This window comes from Hyperolius riggenbachi, chromosome 8, assembly GCF_040937935.1.
Source record: "Hyperolius riggenbachi isolate aHypRig1 chromosome 8, aHypRig1.pri, whole genome shotgun sequence".
NCBI lineage: Eukaryota > Metazoa > Chordata > Amphibia > Anura > Hyperoliidae > Hyperolius > Hyperolius riggenbachi.
The window spans coordinates 10,367,041-10,387,114 of record NC_090653.1 but is presented as its reverse complement, the minus strand read 5'-3'; the positions used below and the strand labels follow the sequence as shown (position 1 = coordinate 10,387,114).

The 20,074-nt window shown below is 45.5% G+C and overlaps 1 protein-coding gene across 2 annotated transcripts in view; it reads right to left on the bottom strand.

The window, feature by feature from the left end:
* The window catches only part of UTP14A (UTP14A small subunit processome component), a 57,144-nt gene extending 43,764 nt beyond the window's left edge, over positions 1-13,380 (bottom strand). Inside the window, exons 1-4 of one of the 2 annotated variants that reach the window (XM_068249994.1) lie at positions 13,226-13,380; positions 11,876-11,954; positions 11,308-11,378; positions 1,804-1,868 (exon numbers count right to left, since the gene is read on the bottom strand). In XM_068249994.1, coding sequence (XP_068106095.1) covers positions 1,804-1,868; positions 11,308-11,378; positions 11,876-11,954; positions 13,226-13,365 — 355 coding nt within the window. In that variant the 5' untranslated portion in view covers positions 13,366-13,380. The remainder of the gene's footprint in view (positions 1-1,803; positions 1,869-11,307; positions 11,379-11,875; positions 11,955-13,225) is intronic. The other variant, XM_068249996.1, reaches the window with a different exon arrangement.
* Positions 13,381-20,074: the final 6,694 nt, after the last annotated feature.

Sequence of the window (20,074 nt, the reverse complement as noted above, 5' to 3'; positions counted from 1 at the left end):
TGACACGCTAAGGAAAGGTGAGATTGAGGCCTGACTCACTAAAGGAAGGTGAAGCCCAAGGTCTGACTCGCTAAGGAATGGTAAGGCCTGAGGTCTGACTCGCTAAAGGAACGGTGAGACTGAGGTCTGACTCACTAAAGGAAGGTGAAGCCCAAGGCCTGACACGCTAAGGAAAGGTGAGATTGAGGCCTGACTCACTAAAGGAAGGTGAAGCCCAAGGTCTGACTCGCTAAGGAATGGTAAGGCCTGAGGTCTGACTCGCTAAAGGAACGGTGAGACTGAGGTCTGACTCACTAAAGGAAGGTGAAGCCCAAGGCCTGACACGCTAAGGAAAGTGAGATTGAGGTCTTACACACTAAGGAACAGTGAGACTGAGGTCTGACTCGCTAAGGAACGGTGAGACTGAGGTCTGACTCGCTATAGGATGGTGAGACTGAGGTCTGACTTGCTAAGGAAGGTGAGACTGAGGTCTGACTCGCTAAGGAACGGTGAGACTGAGGTCTGACTCGCTATTGGACGGTGAGACTGAGGTCTGACCCGCTATAGGATGGTGAGACTGAGGTCTGACCCGCTAAGGAACGGTGAGACTGAGGTCTGACTCGCTATTGGACGGTGAGACTGAGGTCCGACTCGCTAAAAGACGGTGAGACTGAGGTCTGACTCGCTAAGGAAGGTGAGACTGAGGTCTGACTCGCTAAGGAAGGTGAGACTGAGGCCTGACTCGCTAAAGGAAGGTGAGACTGAGGCCTGACCCGCTAAGGAACGGTGAGACTGAGGTCTGACTCGCTATTGGACGGTGAGACTGAGGTCCGACTCGCTAAAAGACGGTGAGACTGAGGTCTGACTCGCTAAGGAAGGTGAGACTGAGGTCTGACTCGCTAAGGAAGGTGAGACTGAGGCCTGACTCGCTAAAGGAAGGTGAGACTGAGGCCTGACTCGCTAAAGGAAGGGGAGACTGAGGTCTGACTCGCTAAGGAACGGTGAGACTGAGGTCTGACTCGCTATTGGACGGTGAGACTGAGGTCTGACCCGCTATAGGATGGTGAGACTGAGGTCTGACCCGCTAAGGAACGGTGAGACTGAGGTCTGACTCGCTATTGGACGGTGAGACTGAGGTCCGACTCGCTAAAAGACGGTGAGACTGAGGTCTGACTCGCTAAGGAAGGTGAGACTGAGGTCTGACTCGCTAAGGAAGGTGAGACTGAGGTCTGACTCGCTAAGGAAGGTGAGACTGAGGTCTGACTCGCTAAGGAAGGTGAGACTGAGGCCTGACTCGCTAAAGGAAGGTGAGACTGAGGCCTGACTCGCTAAGGAACGGTGAGACTGAGCTCTGACTCGCTAAGGAACGGTGAGACTGAGGCTTGACTCACTAAGGAACGGTTAGACTGAGGTCTGACTCGCTAAGGAACGGTGAGACTGAGGCTTGACTCGCTAAGGAACGGTGAGACTGAGCTCTGACTCGCTAAGGAACGGTGAGACTGAGGCTTGACTCACTAAGGAACGGTTAGACTGAGGTCTGACTCGCTAAGGAACGGTGAGACTGAGGCTTGACTCACTAAGGAACGGTTAGACTGAGGTCTGACTCGCTAAGGAAGGTGAGACTGAGCTCTGACTCGCTATAGGACGGTGAGATTTGGGAACAATAACAATGGGTACATTCTGATGCTCGCTTTGCACTGTCCTCTTGTAGTCTTGCATGTATAGTGAGGCTCCAAGGTGATTGGCTCACCATCTCCACACAACGCTGCATAATACACGGACGCCATTTAGCCAACATAAATTCTGAGAAATAACAGGAAATACCTTCTGAGCTAATGCCAAATTCAGACACCTGCAGACTGGCCTCTGTGCGCTCTGCCAGCTTCCGCCTGTAGGGGGAGACAGAGAGTACAATGTAACACTGAAGGGGAACACTGACATTACCTTAGAAAACAAGATTATTAAAGAGGAGCTGTCAGACATACTATCTCAGGAAAAAAGAAAACATATAAGTAGAGGAGTACTTGCTCTACTTACATAACATGTATTGCACTGTCCACGTTATGATTCCTGTGAATGTTATAAAGTAAAAGTAGGGAATCCTATTCTAGACAGTTTCCATATTTACTGTGACTATTTTGAAGCCAGTCGTGATGTAATTTCCTCCCTTACTCTCCTCTGCCTGATTTGCCCGCCCTTCACTATAGAAAGTGCATTGTCTCAGCCTGAGAAATTTTGGCCAATCAGAGAGGAACAGAGGTGTAGGTGGGGAAAACAGGAGGGAAAGAGGCCTCAGCCAATCAGGCTGCATTAGTTAAGTTTGAGGGGAAGTAGAGAAGCAAAAAAAGACAACCCAGCAACTTCTCTTTTGTGTACCAAATAAGAGTCATGTAAACTGGGGAATGATCATTTATCAACAAGAAAAGACAACTTTACTTACGGTAACGTCTTTTCCAGTAGTCAGAAGGACAGCACCCCTGGATGAGACCTGTCTCCCTCCCCACCGTGGACAGGAACTGCAAGATAAAAGATTTGCATAACAGATAGGCAGCAGTATAAGTAAGAGTAACCTACCCTAAAGCCTCAGTTAATACAATAGATGACACGGACCATAGCCCATTACTTACATGATAGTTACTCCACCCAAGAAAGGGCGGGTTGCAGGGGTGCTGTCCTTCTGACTACTGGAAAAGACGTTACCGTAAGTAAAGTTGTCTTTCCCAGAACGTCATTGGACAGCACCCCTGGATGAGACGATATACAAGATATTAGTCTTAGGGAGGGACCACTGCCTGCAACACCTTCCTTCCAAAAGAAAGGTCTGTTCCCGCCGATACATTCAGGCGATAGTGTTTTACAAAGGTATTCTGATTCGACCAGGTAGCAGCTCTGCAGATCTGATCTATAGAAGCCCCTGCCCTCTCTGCCCAGGAAGTTGATATTCCTCTTGTGGAATGTGCTCTGATGGGACATTTCAACTGTTTCCCCTGCGTCTGATATGCTGAAGCAATTGTCTGCTTTATCCATCGTGCCAATGTTGCCTTTGAAGCCTTGTTTCCTCTGAATTTTCCGGCAAATAGAGTAAACATAGTCTCTGTTTTCCTCCAGTGAGCTGTTCTATTCAGGTAATGTAACAGGCATCTCCTGACATCGAGACAATGCAATTTCTTCTCCTTATCATTGGTAGGATTCTCACAGAAGGAAGGTAAGAAAATTTCCTGATTCCTGTGGAAAGAAGAGACTACCTTTGGTAGAAAAGCCGCATCAGGGCGAAGCGTAATTCTATCTTCCGAGATGATACAGTAAGGTTCTTTAATTGATAATGACTGAAGCTCACTTATTCTTCTAGCTGACGTAATTGCCAATAGGAAGGCTGTCTTTAAAGTGAGGAATTTGTCTGAAATTTCCGTTAAAGGTTCAAAAGGGGACTCACATAACCCCTGTAATACAGTATTTAAGTCCCAAGCAGGAACTCTTCTTCTTATTATAGGTTTTAGTCTTTTTAAGGCTTGAAAAAAACGTATCACTAAATCTTCCTGAGCAAGACGTTTTTCTAGATAAACACTGATGGCGGACACCTGAACCTTAAGTGTACTTATACTTAGGCCTTTCTTATATCCGCATTGCAGGAATTCCAAAACTGATGTAAGCGAATCCCTGTCACAAGATCTTTCTAAACACCACTCACTAAATACCCTCCAGGCTTTTTGATATATTGTACGCGTAACTTTCTTCCTACTCTGTATCAAAGTCTCTGATAGGCCATCTGAGAACCCTTTTGCTTTCAGCATGCCCCATTCAAGTTCCAAGCTGAAAGGTGTAGTCTTGCCAGATCCGGATGCTGGACTGGACCCTGCGATATTAGGTGTGGAAGAAGAGGAAAAACAATTGGATCTGAAACTGCTAATTTTTTCAGATATGTGAACCATGGCCTCTTCGGCCAAAGTGGAGCTATTAGGATTACTCGGGCCTGATCCTGGACAATCTTCTTTATCACTCTTGATAAAAGTGGTATTGGCGGAAAGGCATACATCCTTGCAATCCCCCAATCCACCGTAAAGGCGTCCAACTTCCATGGGAGATCCTTTGGAAACAGAGCACAGAACTGATGACACTTTGCATTTCCCCTTCTTGCAAAAAGGTCTACTTCGGGATATCCCCACTGTAATGCCACCTGGTGGAATATCTCCTGATCCAGAGACCACTCGTTCGGATCCAGTTTTTCTCTGCTTAGGTAATCTGCCACCTGGTTCGATGTACCCTTCAAGTGTATTGCTGTTAGAGATCTGAGATTCTTTTCTGCCCAAAAAAGGATTCTCGCTGTCGTTTCCCATAAGCTTTGACTCCTCGTGCCTCCCTGCCTGTTTAAGAAGGCTACCACACTCCTGTTGTCTGTCTCTATTTTGACATGGCAGTCTGTGATCTGATGGTTGAAATGACACAATGCTTGCCATACTGCTTCCAGTTCTCTGCTGTTTGAAGATTGTGACCTCTCTGCAACACTCCATTTCCCCTGAGCTGGTTGAGAGTTGAAGTGGGCTCCCCAACCCCACAAGCTGGCATCGGTTGTAATTGTTAACTTGTTGTGGATAATTCCACAGACGACCTGGGGAAAGGTGTACTGCTTTCTGCCACCACAGAAGAGAGGCCTTTATATTCTGTGGAATGATGAGCTTTTTGTCTAGAGACGCTAGAGACCTGTTCCCTGACCTTAGAATCCACGACTGGAGAAATCTTGAGTGGAACTGGCCCCATTGTACTGCCGGGAGGGAGGAAGTCAGAATGCCTAGCACTGCCATAGCTTTCCTTAAAGATATGCTCCTTGATTTCTGAAAAGACAAAACATTATTAAAAATAGTATTGATCTTCCTATCAGGTAAAAACAATCTTTCTTCTCTGGTGTAAATACAGAAACCCAGGAATTCTAGTCGCTGAGAAGGGTTTAGGGAAGATTTATTCCAATTAATTATCCACCCTAGGTCCTGGAGAAGGCATATAGTTTTAGAAAGCTGAGAACTAACAGAGCTGGCGGAAGCACCCCATAATAGGAAATCGTCTAGGTAACCAACAATATTAACCCCCTCTAACCTAAGAAGGGCTAAAATTTCAGCTGTAACCTTAGTAAATAACCATGGAGCTGAAGATAATCCAAAAGGTAAGGCAATAAATTGAAAGTGTCTTACCTTCCCTTCCATCCACACGGCAAACCTCAGATACTGTTGAGAAGAGAGGTGGATTGGTAGATGTAGGTAAGCATCCTTTAGGTCTATGGTTGCTAAATAATCGTTGCTCTGTAAGAGATGAATCACAGATCGAATGTTGTCCATTCTGAACTTTCTGTATTTTACAATTAGATTCAGAGTCTTTAGATTTAGAATAAATCGATAATCCCCCTGAGGTTTTTTTACCAGAAAGACTGGGGAGTAAAACCCCTGTTCCCTTTGAACTCTTGGAACCTCTCGTATTACTCTTTTTTGAAGGAGTGACCTCACTTCTGCTTGGAGTGCAATTCTTATGGATTGATTTCTTGGGCAAGGAGTTAGGACAAAGTTGTGAGGGGGGGGGTTGAGTGAATTCTATCCTGTAACCTTCTAGCACGATATTTAGTAGCCACTGGTTCTGAAGAAGTTGTTGCCATTTTTCGAAAAAATGTGACACTCTCCCCCCCACCGGAATGATGGCGTCATTGTTTGGCCGTCTTTTTGGCACTAGTGGTGCCAAAACGCGGTTTTTGTTGTCTATAAGGGGCCCATCTCTTATTTCTGGAAGACTTGTTTTCCGGCTCATTTTTTGAGGGGGCCCGAAATGGCCGTCTATTCTGAAATGGCCGCTTCCTAGGAAAATTTTTCTTACTGTCTGCTGTACGATCTAGAGTGTCATCCAATCTAGACCCAAACAAAAGCTTTCCTTCACAAGGGATACCACAAAGTTTAGATTTGGACGAGATATCTCCGTTCCAGGTCTTAACCCATACACCTCTTCTAGCAGAGTTAACTAACGCTGTGGTCCTAGCAGTCAGCTTTACGGTATCATCCGACGCATCAACCATATAATTAGATGCATTCATAATTTTTGGGAAGTCCCCGAGCATTTCTTCTCTAGAGGCTCCATTAGCGATTTTAAATTGTAAGTCTGAAAGCCATGTTTTTAAGGATCTACTAACTGCTGTAGATGCTATTGCTGGTTTGAAGGTTAATGAGGAAGATTCCCAGGCTCGCCTCAAAACGTTATCCATCTTTTTATCTATCGGGTCTTTAAGATTCCCGAAATCCTCAAACAATAAGTCAGATCTTCTAGACACCCTAGAAAAAGATGGATCCAGCTTTGGCGGAGGACCCCAGCATTCCTGGTCTTCAGGAGAAAAGGGATAACGCCTGGATAAGGACTTAGGCCGAAAGGCCCGCTTCTCAGGATTATCCCATTCCTTCTTAATCATAGTTTTTAAAGTAGAATGGACCGGAATATAATGTGACTGGGGGTCTGCCAAACCTTCATACATCTGATCCAGGGGAGTTAATGGTTTCTGTTCAGATTTTATGCCCATAATTTCATGCATGGAGGACAAAAGGTCCTTCATTAAGTCAGGGGAAAAGGCAAACTTCTGAGGCCTATCTGTACCCTCTATTCCTTCCCCTTCAGGTATCTCCTCTAATTCAGAAATTTCTCCTTCTGAAAGTTCTGAACCTTCTGCATCACTATCTCTATTACCGCTTGCCCCTGCCGGCTCTGTATGCGGAGTTGGGACTAGAGGAGGTGCAGCATTGATATTGGGCACAATAGGAAGCATACTGCTGGGGCCAGGCATATCCGCAGAGCTAGGAGCTGTGGTTTGAGCCGAAATAGCAGAATCCTTAATTTCCTTAATGGCAGTAGACATTTCTGCCCTCATCCAGCCCATCAGATCCTTAAATATAACCGGGGATTCAGCCTTTACTAGCTTATTAGTACAGTCCTGACAAAGCTTCTTTGAAGATGAGGATGACAAACCACTAAAACAAATGGCACATTTCTTCCCAGATTTGCTAGACCCACTGGATCCATGACTAGATTGCCCAGTAGCTGCTTTATCCGTTTTGTCATGTTTTTCAGGCTATAAAAAACAAATAGACAAATACTTCCATTAGTATCCCCTCTATATATATATATATATATATATATATATATATATATATATGTATATGTCCAGCATGATAACATAAGTACTTGCCAGAGAGGGGTCTTGGGCAGGCCTGGCAGACTGCGCAGGAGCTGACCCAGCTGCGTCCTCCATGCTCACAAACAAACAGAGTGAGAAAGGGATCTTTTAGCATATATAACCCTGAGGGTTCTGACATCACCTGAGGGGCGGACCTGCTGCTTTACATGATTAATGATCCTTAGCGCTCAGCTGCGGCACCTGCCGACAACAAACATTGCCCCCAATAAAATACCTGAGTGAATCAGCTGCAGCTGATTCACCATCACCGCCGCAGCCCCTGCCGCGTCTTCTGAGTCACGCTGGACGCACTTGCGTGACTACTTCCGGGTTGACCCGGAACTTCCTCCTTCGCGCGCATGCGCGTATATGTCTGCTGCCTCCGTCGGAGAAGCCTCCCACACGCTGCAGGACTCTGGCTGTTTCACTGCACAGCTTGTTTCCTAGAGTCCTGCTAGCCGCTGCCCCCGAACGCCTGCCGTGGATAGCACCCTGGAGACCTCTCCCTCCGCATCCCGTCCGGGACAGGAAACTGAACTGAGGCTTTAGGGTAGGTTACTCTTACTTATACTGCTGCCTATCTGTTATGCAAATCTTTTATCTTGCAGTTCCTGTCCACGGTGGGGAGGGAGACAGGTCTCATCCAGGGGTGCTGTCCAATGACGTTCTGGGAAAGTAATAGTGATTTAACTTTTGGATTGCCTGGTTAGCATCCTTATTACTTGTTTACCAGATAAAAATAAAGAATTGATTTTTGATTTTATGCCCGACAGTTACACTTTAAAGGAACGTATTGTAAAAGAGAACAGAGGTGCCAAACGAATAAAATCAATACTTAAAATATTTAAAAATTCCTTAGGAGGCAGTGGTGGACTTACCTCCTACAAGCAGACACAATAGGCTGTGTATTCAAAACAAGGAATGTTTATGGGTACACTCTAGGGGTTATTCGCAACGCGTTTCGCAGGCTAAAACCCACTTCATCAGGCAAATAAAAGATAGGAGTACACGACAGCAGTATGTCCGGGTAACACCTGGCGCCTCTGTTCTCTTTTACAATACATTTAATATCCAGCCTTGGTGGAGGGGGATACCCCTTTCTTTCTTCACGTCTACAGAGGGCGACTTCTTAATCCTGAGTGAGGACAGGCTAATCTCCTCACCTGCCTATACAGTGGTTGCCTGGAGGTAACCCTGGTTTGTGAGAATCACCCTATACTTGTTTCATTTAATCAGTTGCCTTGACTTACTACACTATATTGGGCTCTCAGTTCTCTTTTTACATACACTTTAAAGGAAACCAAAGATGGCCCCTCACAAAGATTTTTTTTTACTTACCCGGGGTTTCCTCCAGTCCCATAAGCATGTGCGAGTCCCTCACCGTCCTCCCGTGGTCTGTGGTTCAGCCCCGGGAACGGGTTAGTTGCGTCCCCCGGGGTCTTCTGTGCTTGCGCAGGAGGTCAATGCATGGGCTGTAGACCCAAACTGGATCCGACTGAGCCAGTTACCACAGCTGATTGCAGCTAAACGGCAGACCGCGGGAGAAAGGCGAAACATGCTTATGGGGCTGGGGGAAGCCGCAGGTAAGTAAAAAAAAAAAAAAATTATCTTTGTGAGGGGCCGTCTCTGGTACACTTTACAACAAACTTCACTGATCAAAAGAACACATCCGTGGCAACAGGAAAGGAGGTTTCTCATCTCTCCACAAAAGTGGAGTGACCATCAGGTACTTGGTCTCCTCCCTGGACTGAGGCCCTTTTCCCCGGATCTCTCAGTTTAGATGGCCGGCCAGCTCAAGGAAGAGCCCTGGTGGTTTAGAACGTCTTCCATTTTCAGATGATGGAGGCCACTCTGCTTATTGGGACATTAAAAGCAGCAGAAATTTTTCTGTAAGATTCCCCAGATTTGTGTCTTGAAACAATCCTGTCTCGGAGGTCTACAGACAATTCCTTTGACTTCATGCCTGGTTTGTGCTCCGACATGAACTGTCATCTGTGGGACCTTATACAGGCGTGTGCCTTTCCAAATCAAGTCTAATCAATTGAATTTACCACATGTGGACTTCAATTAAGCTGCAGAAACATCTCAAGGATAGTCAGGAAAACAGGAAGCACCTGAGCTCAACTTTGAGCTTCATGGCAAAGGTTGTGAATACTTATGTACATGTGCTTTCATTTTTCATTTTAATAATTTGCCAAAATCTCAAGTAAACTTTTTTCCTATTGTCATTATGGGGTGTTGTGTGTAGAATTCTGAGGAAAAAAATCAATTTAATCAGTTTTGGAATACGGCTGTAACATAACAACGTGGAAAAAGTCAACTGCTATGAATTACTTCCCGGATGCATTGCATATACATACAATATGCGCACGCATGAACTCAACATACACATTCCATACATGCGCACTACACACACTCATGTATACTGGCATACTCATACACACAAGGCATACACAAGACACACACACACATACACACTGTACACATACACACACACACACCACACACACACCACACACCAAACTCCTCAACATGCACAGATACACGCACACAGCTACATAAACACAACACACATTCATGCATACAGGCACAAGACATACACTCACCTAAAGGATTATTAGGAACACCTGTTCAATTTCTCATTAATGCAGTTATCTAATCAGCCAATCACATGGCAGTTGCTTCAATGCATTTAGGGGTGTGGTCCTGGTCAAGACAATCTCCTGAACTCCAAACTGAATGTAAGAATGGGAAAGAAAGGCGATTTAAACAATTTTGAGCGTTGCATGGTTGTTGGTGCAAGATGGGTTGGTCTGAGTATTTCACAATTTGCTCAGTTACTGGGATTTTCACGCACAACCATTTCTAGGGTTTACAAAGAATGGGGTGAAAAGGGAAAAATATCCAGTATGTTGCAGTCCTGTGTGCGAAAATGCCTTGTTGATGTTAGAGGTCAGATTAGAATGGGCCGACTGGTTCAAGCTGATAGACGAGCAACGTTGACTGAAATAACCACTCGTTACAACCGAGGTATGCAGCAAAGCATTTGTGAAGCCACAACACACACAACCTTGAGGCGGATGGGCTACAACAGCAGAAGACCCCACCGGGTACCACTCATCTGCACTACAAATAGGAAAAAAGGCTACAATTTGCACAAGCTCACCAAAATTGGACAGTTGAAGACTGGAAAAATGTTGCCTGGTCTGAGGAGTCTCGATAGAGTCAGAATTTGGCATAAACAGAATGAGAACATGGATCCATCATGTCTTGTTACCACTGTGCAGGCTGGTGTTGGTGTAATGGTGTGGGGGATGTTTTCTTGGCACACTTTAGGTCCCTTAGTGCCAATTGGGCATCATTTAAATGCCACGGACTACCTGAGCATTGTTTCTGACCATGTCTATCCCTTCATGACCACCATGGGCCCATCCTCTGATGGCTACTTCCAGCAGGATAATGCACCATGTCACAAAGCTCAAATCATTTCACATTGGTTTCTTGAACATGACAATGAGTTCACTGTACTAAAATGGCCCCCACAGTCACCAGATCTCACCCCAATAGAGCATCTTTGGGATGTGATGGAACGGGAGCTTCATGCCCTGGATGTGCATCCCACAAATCTCCATCAACTGCAAGATGCTATCCTATCAATATGGGCCAACATTACTAAAGAATGCTTTCAGCACCTTGTTGAATCAATGCCACGTAGAATTAAGGCAGTTCTGAAGGCGAAAGGGGGTCAAACACCGTGTTAGCATGGTGTTCCTAATAATCCTTTAGGTGAGTGTATGTATGTATGTGTATATATATATATATATATATATATATATATATATATATATATATATATATATATATATATATATATATATATATATATATATATATATATATACACACACACACACACACACACACACACACACACACACACACACACACACACACACACACACCACAACAACAACAAATTCCTCAACTTGCGTGCACACAGATACAGATACACACGCGCACGCACGCACGCGCACACACACACACACACAGCCATGCACACAGATACAGCTATATACACACAAACCACAGCCATGCATAAAAATACTAACACATATCACGGACTACACACGGACCTTTTCTTGCCGTCCAGGGCAGAGATGGCTTCCAGCAGCTTCTGATGTTTACGCTCCGAGTCGCTCTCCTCCTGCCGAGACACAGAAATGTGAATACACAACATTAAACTTAATCAAGAAGAGCAATATTTAAAACATAACTTTTAATTGTTTCAGATAAAAACTACGTAAACACCAATAATGTTGTGATTAAACGTTCAGTGTGTTGGAGGTAAAGTCTAATAGGTTGGTCCTACTTGTCAAAATCTATGATTCCTCCTAAACTCACACTGCTAATGTAAACTAAACACCCACACACACCATACACTACACACCCAACATGTTTCATCCCCTCAAAACCGGGGCTGAAGACAGAGCCAACAGGCTGTCATTATGTGACGTGTGTTTATTATGTAAATTTGCACTCTAGAACTTTTGTACCCCTGACAAAGCCCACATTTGCGGGGTGAAACATGGGAAGAGGGTTTAGTTTACATCAGCAGTTTTTGTATTTATGCAAAGTATAGAAGGATGGCAGCTGCCATTCTCAGATCATAATAAATAATTTTCTGCTGGAAGGCAGCCTCACCTCATCCTCGCTGGCACTCACAGCGTACTCCGCGGTGTATAGCTCCTCCTCCATGGCGTTCTCTGCTGCCGGACCGCTGCTGAAGAATACAACAATAGTGAGAAAGATCTTCTGGCAACCACCAAACCCGACAACCCCCAGATATAAACCTCACCTGCTAACATTCCCCATCCATCCTGCACCCCCATATATCACACCTTGGAAAATGTCAGATATTATCCAATAATGCCGGTTTCCTGTCCCCCCTCCTCCAGTGCCGCTGGCAACCACCAAACCTGACACCCCCCAGATATAACGTTCCCCAGCCATCCTGCACCCCCAAATATCACACCTTGGAAAATGTTAGATATTATCCAATAATGCTGGTTTCCTGTCCCCCTCCCCCCTCCTCCAGTGCCGCCGGCAACCACTAAACCCAACACCCCCAGATATAACGTTCCCCAGCCATCCTGCACCCCCAAATATCACAGCTGGGAACATGTCGGATATTATCCAGTGATGCCGGTTTCCGGTGTCCCCCCCCCCTCCAGCAGTGCCACCGGCAACCACCAAACCTGACACCCCCCAGACATAACGTTCCCCAGCCATCCTGCACCCCCAAATATCACACCTGGGGAATTGTCAGATATTATCCAGTGATGCCGGTTTCCTGTCCCCCCCCCACCCCTCCAGCAGTGCCACCGGCAACCACCAAACCTGACACCCCCCAGATATAACGTTCCGCAGCCATCCTGCAACCCAAAATATCACACCTGGGGAATTGTCAGATATTATCCAGTGATGCCGATTTCCTGTCTCTCCCCCCCCCCCCCCCCCCCCCAGTGCCGCCAGCAACCACCAAACCTTGACAACCCCCAGATGTAACGTTCCCCAGCCATCCTGCAGCCCCAAACATCACAGCTGAAGACATGTCTGATATTATCCAGTGATGCTGGCCCTCTGACACCCCCCCAGTGCCTCTCCCCGGACTGGGCCATCACAGGATCCACCAGTGGGACTCACTCTGTGGTCGCACAATAAAATACCTCCACAGCCCATGTGAAGAGCCCCCACCAGTGAGAGCAGGAATGGGGGGTGCAGCTACACACTCCCCCCATCCAGCTCTCTCCACTAAGGTACATGTAAGAGAAGGGGCACTGCTGGGGCAATTGTAATGGGTTAGGGAACCAGACATATACAGGAGGGGAACATTACAGCTGGGGGACCATAGTGTAACTATGCTGGGGGGCCCTATCCTCTCCCTCTAGAGGGAGCCATGCCAGGCTGACATGAGACAGCCCTATCCCCACCACTAACCAGCCACGTGACCCCTGCAGGCCATGCTGCGCCTTGTAGTCCCCCAGTACTCACTCTCCGCTCCTGGCTGGACTCATATCTTCCCCACACGTGGGACACAGCAGCCGCACAGCGTCACTTCCGCCCTCTGCCAGCACTTCCGCCAGTACTCTGTCCTGTGCAGTACCAGCAGCTGGCCGCACGGGGGCGCGCATATACAACGAGAGAGACAGTGCGCCGGAGAATGCTTTTAATCAGAGCGCAGAGCGGCGGAGCGCGGTACCTCCGAGTCACGACACGGGGGCGCGCATATACAATGAGAGACACAGCGCCAGAGAATGCCGTGATCACTGATCAGAAGTCAGGACACTGAGCGGCGGAATGCAGTACCTCCGAAACACCACGCGGGGGCGGCGGGGCGCGCATATACAACCTCACGTTGTGACTGGGAGGTACTGCGCTCCGCCCGTTCAGAGTGTCCTGACTTCTGATTATGGCATTCTCTGGCGCTGTCTCTCACAGACAGCGCCAGAGAATGCCATAATCAGAAGTCAGGACACTCTGAACGGGCGGAGCGCAGTACCTCCCAGTCACCACACGGGGGCGCGCAAACGCCGAGACAGACAGCGCCAGAGAATGCCGTGATCAGAACTTTGAGCTGAGGAGCGCAGTACTTCCCAGTCACCACACGGGGGCGCGCGCAGCATGTGACAGCACAGGCGGTAAAAGTGTTATTATTGTTTATATTATTGTTATTAATAATAATATTAAGAATTTCAGAAATACTGATCATTGTGGTGGGAAAAGAAATAGTGAAATAACCATAAAAATAATAATGTTGATAGTAAGAATATAAAACAACACAACAATAAAGTAATTGCAGAAATAACAATCATCGGATAAAGTAATGTACATTGATGATGATAACTTTACAAATAATACTGATGAGGTGGGGATCTTGCCAATGTTTTATTACTTTGAATTTACTACTTTTAAATGTCTTCATGGGGTTTTTTTGTTGTTGTTGTTGTATGTTTTTTTTTTTGTTTTTGTTTTTTTTTTGTTTTTTGTACATGTGGCAGAGTACTAGGGTCTATCAAGTTTTAAAATTTAAAGTGAACCTAAACAGAAGGATATGGATTTTCCCTTTTAAAATAATACCAGTTGCCTGGCTGTCCTGCTGATCCTGTGTCTCTAATACTTTAAACTATACCAGTTGCCTGGCAGTCCTGCTGATCTCTTTGGCTGCAGTAGTGGCTGAATCACACACCTAAAACAAGCATGCAGCTAATTCAGTCTGACTTCAGTCAGAGCACCTGATCTGCATGCTTGTTCAGGGGGAACAAGCATACAGATCAGGTGCTCTGACTGAAGTCAGACTGAATTAGCTGCATGCTTGTTTCAGGTGTGTGATTCAGCCACTACTGCAGCCAAAGAGATCAGCAGGACTGCCAGGCAACTGGTATAGTTTATAAGGAAACATACATATCTCTCTCAGTTAAGGTTCCCTTTAAATATTTAAATATTGGATGGTGAAAGTAAAAAGGTATATGGAGACTGCCATATTTTTTCCCCTTTTAAAGTGACACTGAGACAAAGTAAAATAAAAGATTTATAGATACCTGGGGCTTCCCCCGCCCCCTCCGCACAGATCACTCCCCCACCGTCTTCCTCCGCCTTCCCGGTCTCCCGTTAGCGGCCCTGTAAGTCTAGCCAGCGTACGTGTGGCCCAGCCGCGTGTGTCCCGGCATGCTTCCATGGCTTGGAGCGCTCTGCTCTGCTACTGTGCAGGCGCAGAACACTCCCAGCCGCGGCAGCCGCACTTGTGCATGGGCCCGACTGACCCTGACTTGCCAAACTTACGGAGCTGCTAACGGGAGACCGTGAAGGTGGAGGAAGACAGCGTAAGAGTGATCTGTGTGGAGGGGGCGGGGGAAGCCCCAGGTATGCATAAATCTTTTATTTTACCTTGTCTCTGGGTCACTTTAAGCAATACCAGTTTCCTGACTATCCTGTTGATCCTCTGCCTCTAATACTTTCACCCATAGCCCTGGAACAAGCATGCAGCAGATCAGATGTATCTGACATTATTGTCAGATCAGGCAAGATTAGCCGCATGCTTGTTTCTGGTGATATTCAGACACTACTGCAGCCAAATAGCTCAGCAGGACAGCCAGGCAATGTGAATTGTTTAACAGGAAATAAGTATGGCATCCTCCACATCCCTCTCACTTCATTTGTGCTTTAAGATACCTCTGATACCACAGACTTGCCTTATCTTCATACCCCATATTGTTCCACCAAAGGGTCTCTCTAAAGAGCCAATTAAGTTTCTTCTGCCCAGTGCCCATGCTCCAGGCTGTGCAGAGTTGCAGTATGCGATGCAGTGCAAAGCTATAGGCCATTGATCTGCAAATGCTTTAGCTCCGCCCCCGATTGTTTTAAATTTTCTATCCTGTCTAATCGATTCTTTCAATCATTTTTTGTTTAAAATGGATCAAAAATCGATCAATCTAACATTTTGGGGAATCGATTCCCAGCAGGTAAATCGAATTGGCAAATAATCTAATGAGAAAATTGATGAGTGTATGGCCAGCTTTATGGACTAGATAAATTAAAGAGCAAAGAAAGCACAGATCGTTATGATTACTAATCTTCTGTGGATATGTTAGTCACTTCTACCACTAGCTTTAGTGAGCCCTAAATTATTTAATTGACTAACTGATGACCCGGCGTTGCCTGGGTATGTATTTGGTTGGCGTCAGCTCCGCCCATTTTTTTTTTTTTACCCTAACACACACAAACATTCAATGACCAAGTTTGTGAGCTTTGGCATAAATAATTTGTATATTCCCCTAGAAATTAAATAAATCAGATTGGCTGTTTGTGGCTCCACCCCTCTCCAGCATTTGAACCCCAGTCACCCAATGACCAACTGTAGCAGGTTTGAGGCATCTGCTATTACCAGTGTAAAAATGGCAGCAATTTAAATATTCCCCTTGGAAATCAACAGGTGAATTTTGATTGGCTATTATAGGCTCCACCCACTTCCCTAAATATTAATCCCAGTCACTCAGTGACCATCAGGGCAAAGATTGGGAACCCTGAAATAAACAGTGTAAGAAGGGCTGCAGTTGATATTTTCCGAGTGAAATTTGTTTTTGGCTCTGCCCACTTTTTGTAACCTGGACACACAGTCACTCATTGACCAAGTTTGTGAGCTTTCAGGTTCCTGGCATCAAAGTTGTGTGAAGAATGGAATGCAAAGAAATCTGATAGGCTGTGTGTGGCTCCACCCCCTTTTCTGAATTTGAACCCCAGTGACCCAATGACCAACTGTACCAGGTTTGAGGCCTCTGCCATTAACAGTGCAAGAATGGCAGCAATTTTAATATTCCCCTTGAAAATCAACAGGTTGATTTTTAGGCTTCACCCACTTTTCTGAATAGTAATCCCAGTCACCCAGTAACCAGCTATGCAAAGTTTGAGAACCCTGCAGAGGGACAGAGGGAAATCTGTTTTTGACTCCACCCACTTTTTGTAACCTTGACACACAGTCACTCAATGACCAAGTTTGTGAGCTTTTGGGTTTCTGGCATCAAAATTGTGTGAATGGAAGCAATTTATCCAGCAAAGAAATCTGTTTGGCTGATTGTGGCTCCGCCCCTTAGTGAATTTGAACCCCAGTCACTTAATGACCAACTGTAGCAGGTTTGAGGCCTCTGCCATTAACAGTGTAAGAATGGCAGCAGATTCAATATTCCCCTTGAAAATAAATAGGTGAATTTTGATTGGCTGTTGTAGGCTCCACCTACTTTTCTGAATATTAATCCCAGTCACCCAGTGACCAACTGTGTCAAGTTTGAGAATCCTGCCATTAACAGTGTAAAGGTGGCCATTTTATTGTATCGTGTGTGGCCACCTTAACCCATTCGCGTTCCATCGTTTTCACTTGAGCATTGTTCACCTTCCATTGATTAGCCTATAACTTTATCAATATTTATCACAATGAACTGATCTATATCTTGTTTTTTCCGCCACCAATTAGGCTTTCTTTGGGGGGTACATTTTGCTAAGAGCCACTTTACTGTAAATGCATTTTAACAGGAAGAATAAGAAAAAACGGAAAAAATTCATTATTTCTCAGTTTTCAGCCATTATAGTTTTAAAATAATACATGCCTCCATAATTAAAACTCATGTATTGTATTTGCCCATATGTCCCGGTTATTACACCATTAAAATTATGTCCCTATCACAATGTATGGCGACAATATTTTATTTGGAAATAAAGGTGCATTTTTTCCGTTTTGCATCTATCACTATTTACAAGTTTAAAATAAAAAAAATATATAGAAATATTTCATCTTTACATTGATATTTAAAAAGTTTAGACCCTTAGGTAAATATTTACATGGTTTTTTTTTATTGTAATGTTTCTTGTTTTTTTATATTAACCCCCCTGGCGGTATGAAAAATTCCGCCAGGGGGCAGCGCAGCAGTTTTTTTTTTTTTTTTTTTAAATCATGTAGCGAGCCGAGGGCTCGCTACATGATAGCCGCTGCTCAGCGGCATCCCCCCGCCCGCTTCGATCGCCCTCGGCGATCTCCGATCAGGAAATCCCGTTCAAAGAACGGGATTTCCTGGAGGGCTTCCCCCGTCGCCATGGCGACGGGGCGGGATGACGTCACACGTTGGGTTGTCATTGGGAGTCCCGAACCACCCCTCGGCGCTGCCTGGCACTGATTGGCCGCGCAGGGGTCTGGGGGGGGGGCCGAGCGCCGCATCAGATAGCGGTGATCGGGCGGGGGCCGGTGGAAATCAGAGTGCTGGCGCAGCTAGCAAAGTGCTAGCTGCGTCCAGCAAAAAAAAATTATGAAAATCGGCCCAGCAGGGCCTGAGCGGCACCTTCCGGCGGCTTACCCCGTGTCCAGCACGGGGTTACCGCTAAGGAGGTTAAACATTTTATTTGGGTAGTTTAGGGAGGGTGGGATGTAAACAAGAGATTTATAATGTAAATGTATGTTTGAATTTTATTTTTTTTACTTTTAGATGTAGTTTTACTTTTTGGCCACAAGATGGCGGCCATGAGTTTGTTTACATGACGTCACTCTAAGCGTAACATACGCTTAGAGAGATGCATGGGGGAGGCAACAGCCAGAAAAAGCGCAGCTTCCGAGAGAAGCTGCCGCTTTTTGAGCAGGGGAGAGGAATCAGTGATCGGGCACCATAGCCCGATTCACTGATTGCCTGGGTAACGAACCGCGGGCCGGGATCGCGCGTGCACAAGCGTGATCGGCCACGGAGGCGTGCGGTAGTGCGTATGGTTCCTGGACATAGTTTCTACGTCCAGGAACTAAAATGGCTGCTGTTTATATTTTCCCATGTAAAAAGTTAGTTGTTTTTGGCTGTTTCTAACCTTGACACACGGTCACTCAATGACCAAGTTTATGAGCTTTGGGATCCTTGGCATCAATAAGTTGCATTTTTCCATTGAAATTAGACAAATCTGATTGGCTATTTGTAGCCCGCCCCCTTTTCAGAATTTAAACCCCAGTCTCCCAGTGATTGACTGCACCAGATTTGAGGCTTCTGCCATTAACAGTGTAAGAATGGCAGCAATGTATATGATTCCTCTTGAAAATCAATAGGTGAATATTAATTGACTGTTGTAGGCTCCACCCACTTTCCTGAATATTAATCCCAGTCACCCAGTGACCAACTGTGTCAAGTTTGAGAACCCTGCCTATGACAGAATGGCTGAAATCAATCTAACAAATCTGATTGGCTGTTTGTGGCTCCACCCCTTTAGTGAATTTGGACCCCAGTCACCCAAAGACTGACTGTATCAGGTTCGAGGCCTCTGCCATTAACAGTGTAAGAATGTCAGCAATGTAAATATACCCCTTGAAAAATCAATAGGTGAATTTGGATTGGCTGTTGTTGGCTCCACCCACTTCCAACTGTGAAAGTTTGGGAACCCTGCCATTAACAGTATCAAGCTGGCCACTAACGGTCCAATTTCTAGCGAAAAATCGTTCGAGCGATCAGAAATTCTGATCGGATTGGTTGTAAATAACCTCCATTGGTGGACACAATCAATTATGAACGAAAATTTGGATTTTCTTGGTGGTCGTGATAGATAGGAAGCAATGATTGGTTAGTTGATGGTGTAGTGAACGATTTTTCGTCCGATCAGAATTTCTGATCGCTCGAACGATTTTTCGCTAAAAATTGGACCGTTAGTGGCCAGCTTAAGAATGGTTGCAGTTTATATTTTCCCATGTAAAAAATGAAGTTGTTGGCACCACCCACTTTTTCTGACCTTGACACACAGTCACTCAATTATCAAGTTTATGAAATTTGGGGTCCTTGGTATCAATAATTTGTATATTCCCACTGCAATTAATCAAATCTGATTGGCTGTTTGTGGCTCCACCCCCTTTCTGAATTTGAACCCCAGTCTCCCAGTGACCAACTGTACCAGGTTTGAGGCACCTGCTATTAACAGTGTAAGAATGGCAGCAATTTTGATTTGCTGTTGTAGGCCCCACCTATTTTCCTGAATATTAATCCCAGTCACCCAGTGACAAACTGTGCAAAGTTTGAGAACCCTGCCATTAACAGTATAAGAAGGGCTGCAGTTTATATTTGACCATTGAAATTTGTTTTTGGCTCCGCCCACTTTTTGTAACCATGACACACAGTCACTCAATGACCAAGTTTGTGAGCTTTCAGGTTCCTGGCATCAAAAATGTGTGAATGGAAGAAGTTTATCCAGCAAAGAAATCTGATTGGCTGTTTGTGGCCCTTAAGTGAATTTGGACCCCAGTCACCCATTGACCGAATGCAGCAAGTTTGAATCCCAGTCACCCAGTGACCAAGTGTGCCAAGTTTGAAAACCCTGCGATTAACAGTGTAAGAA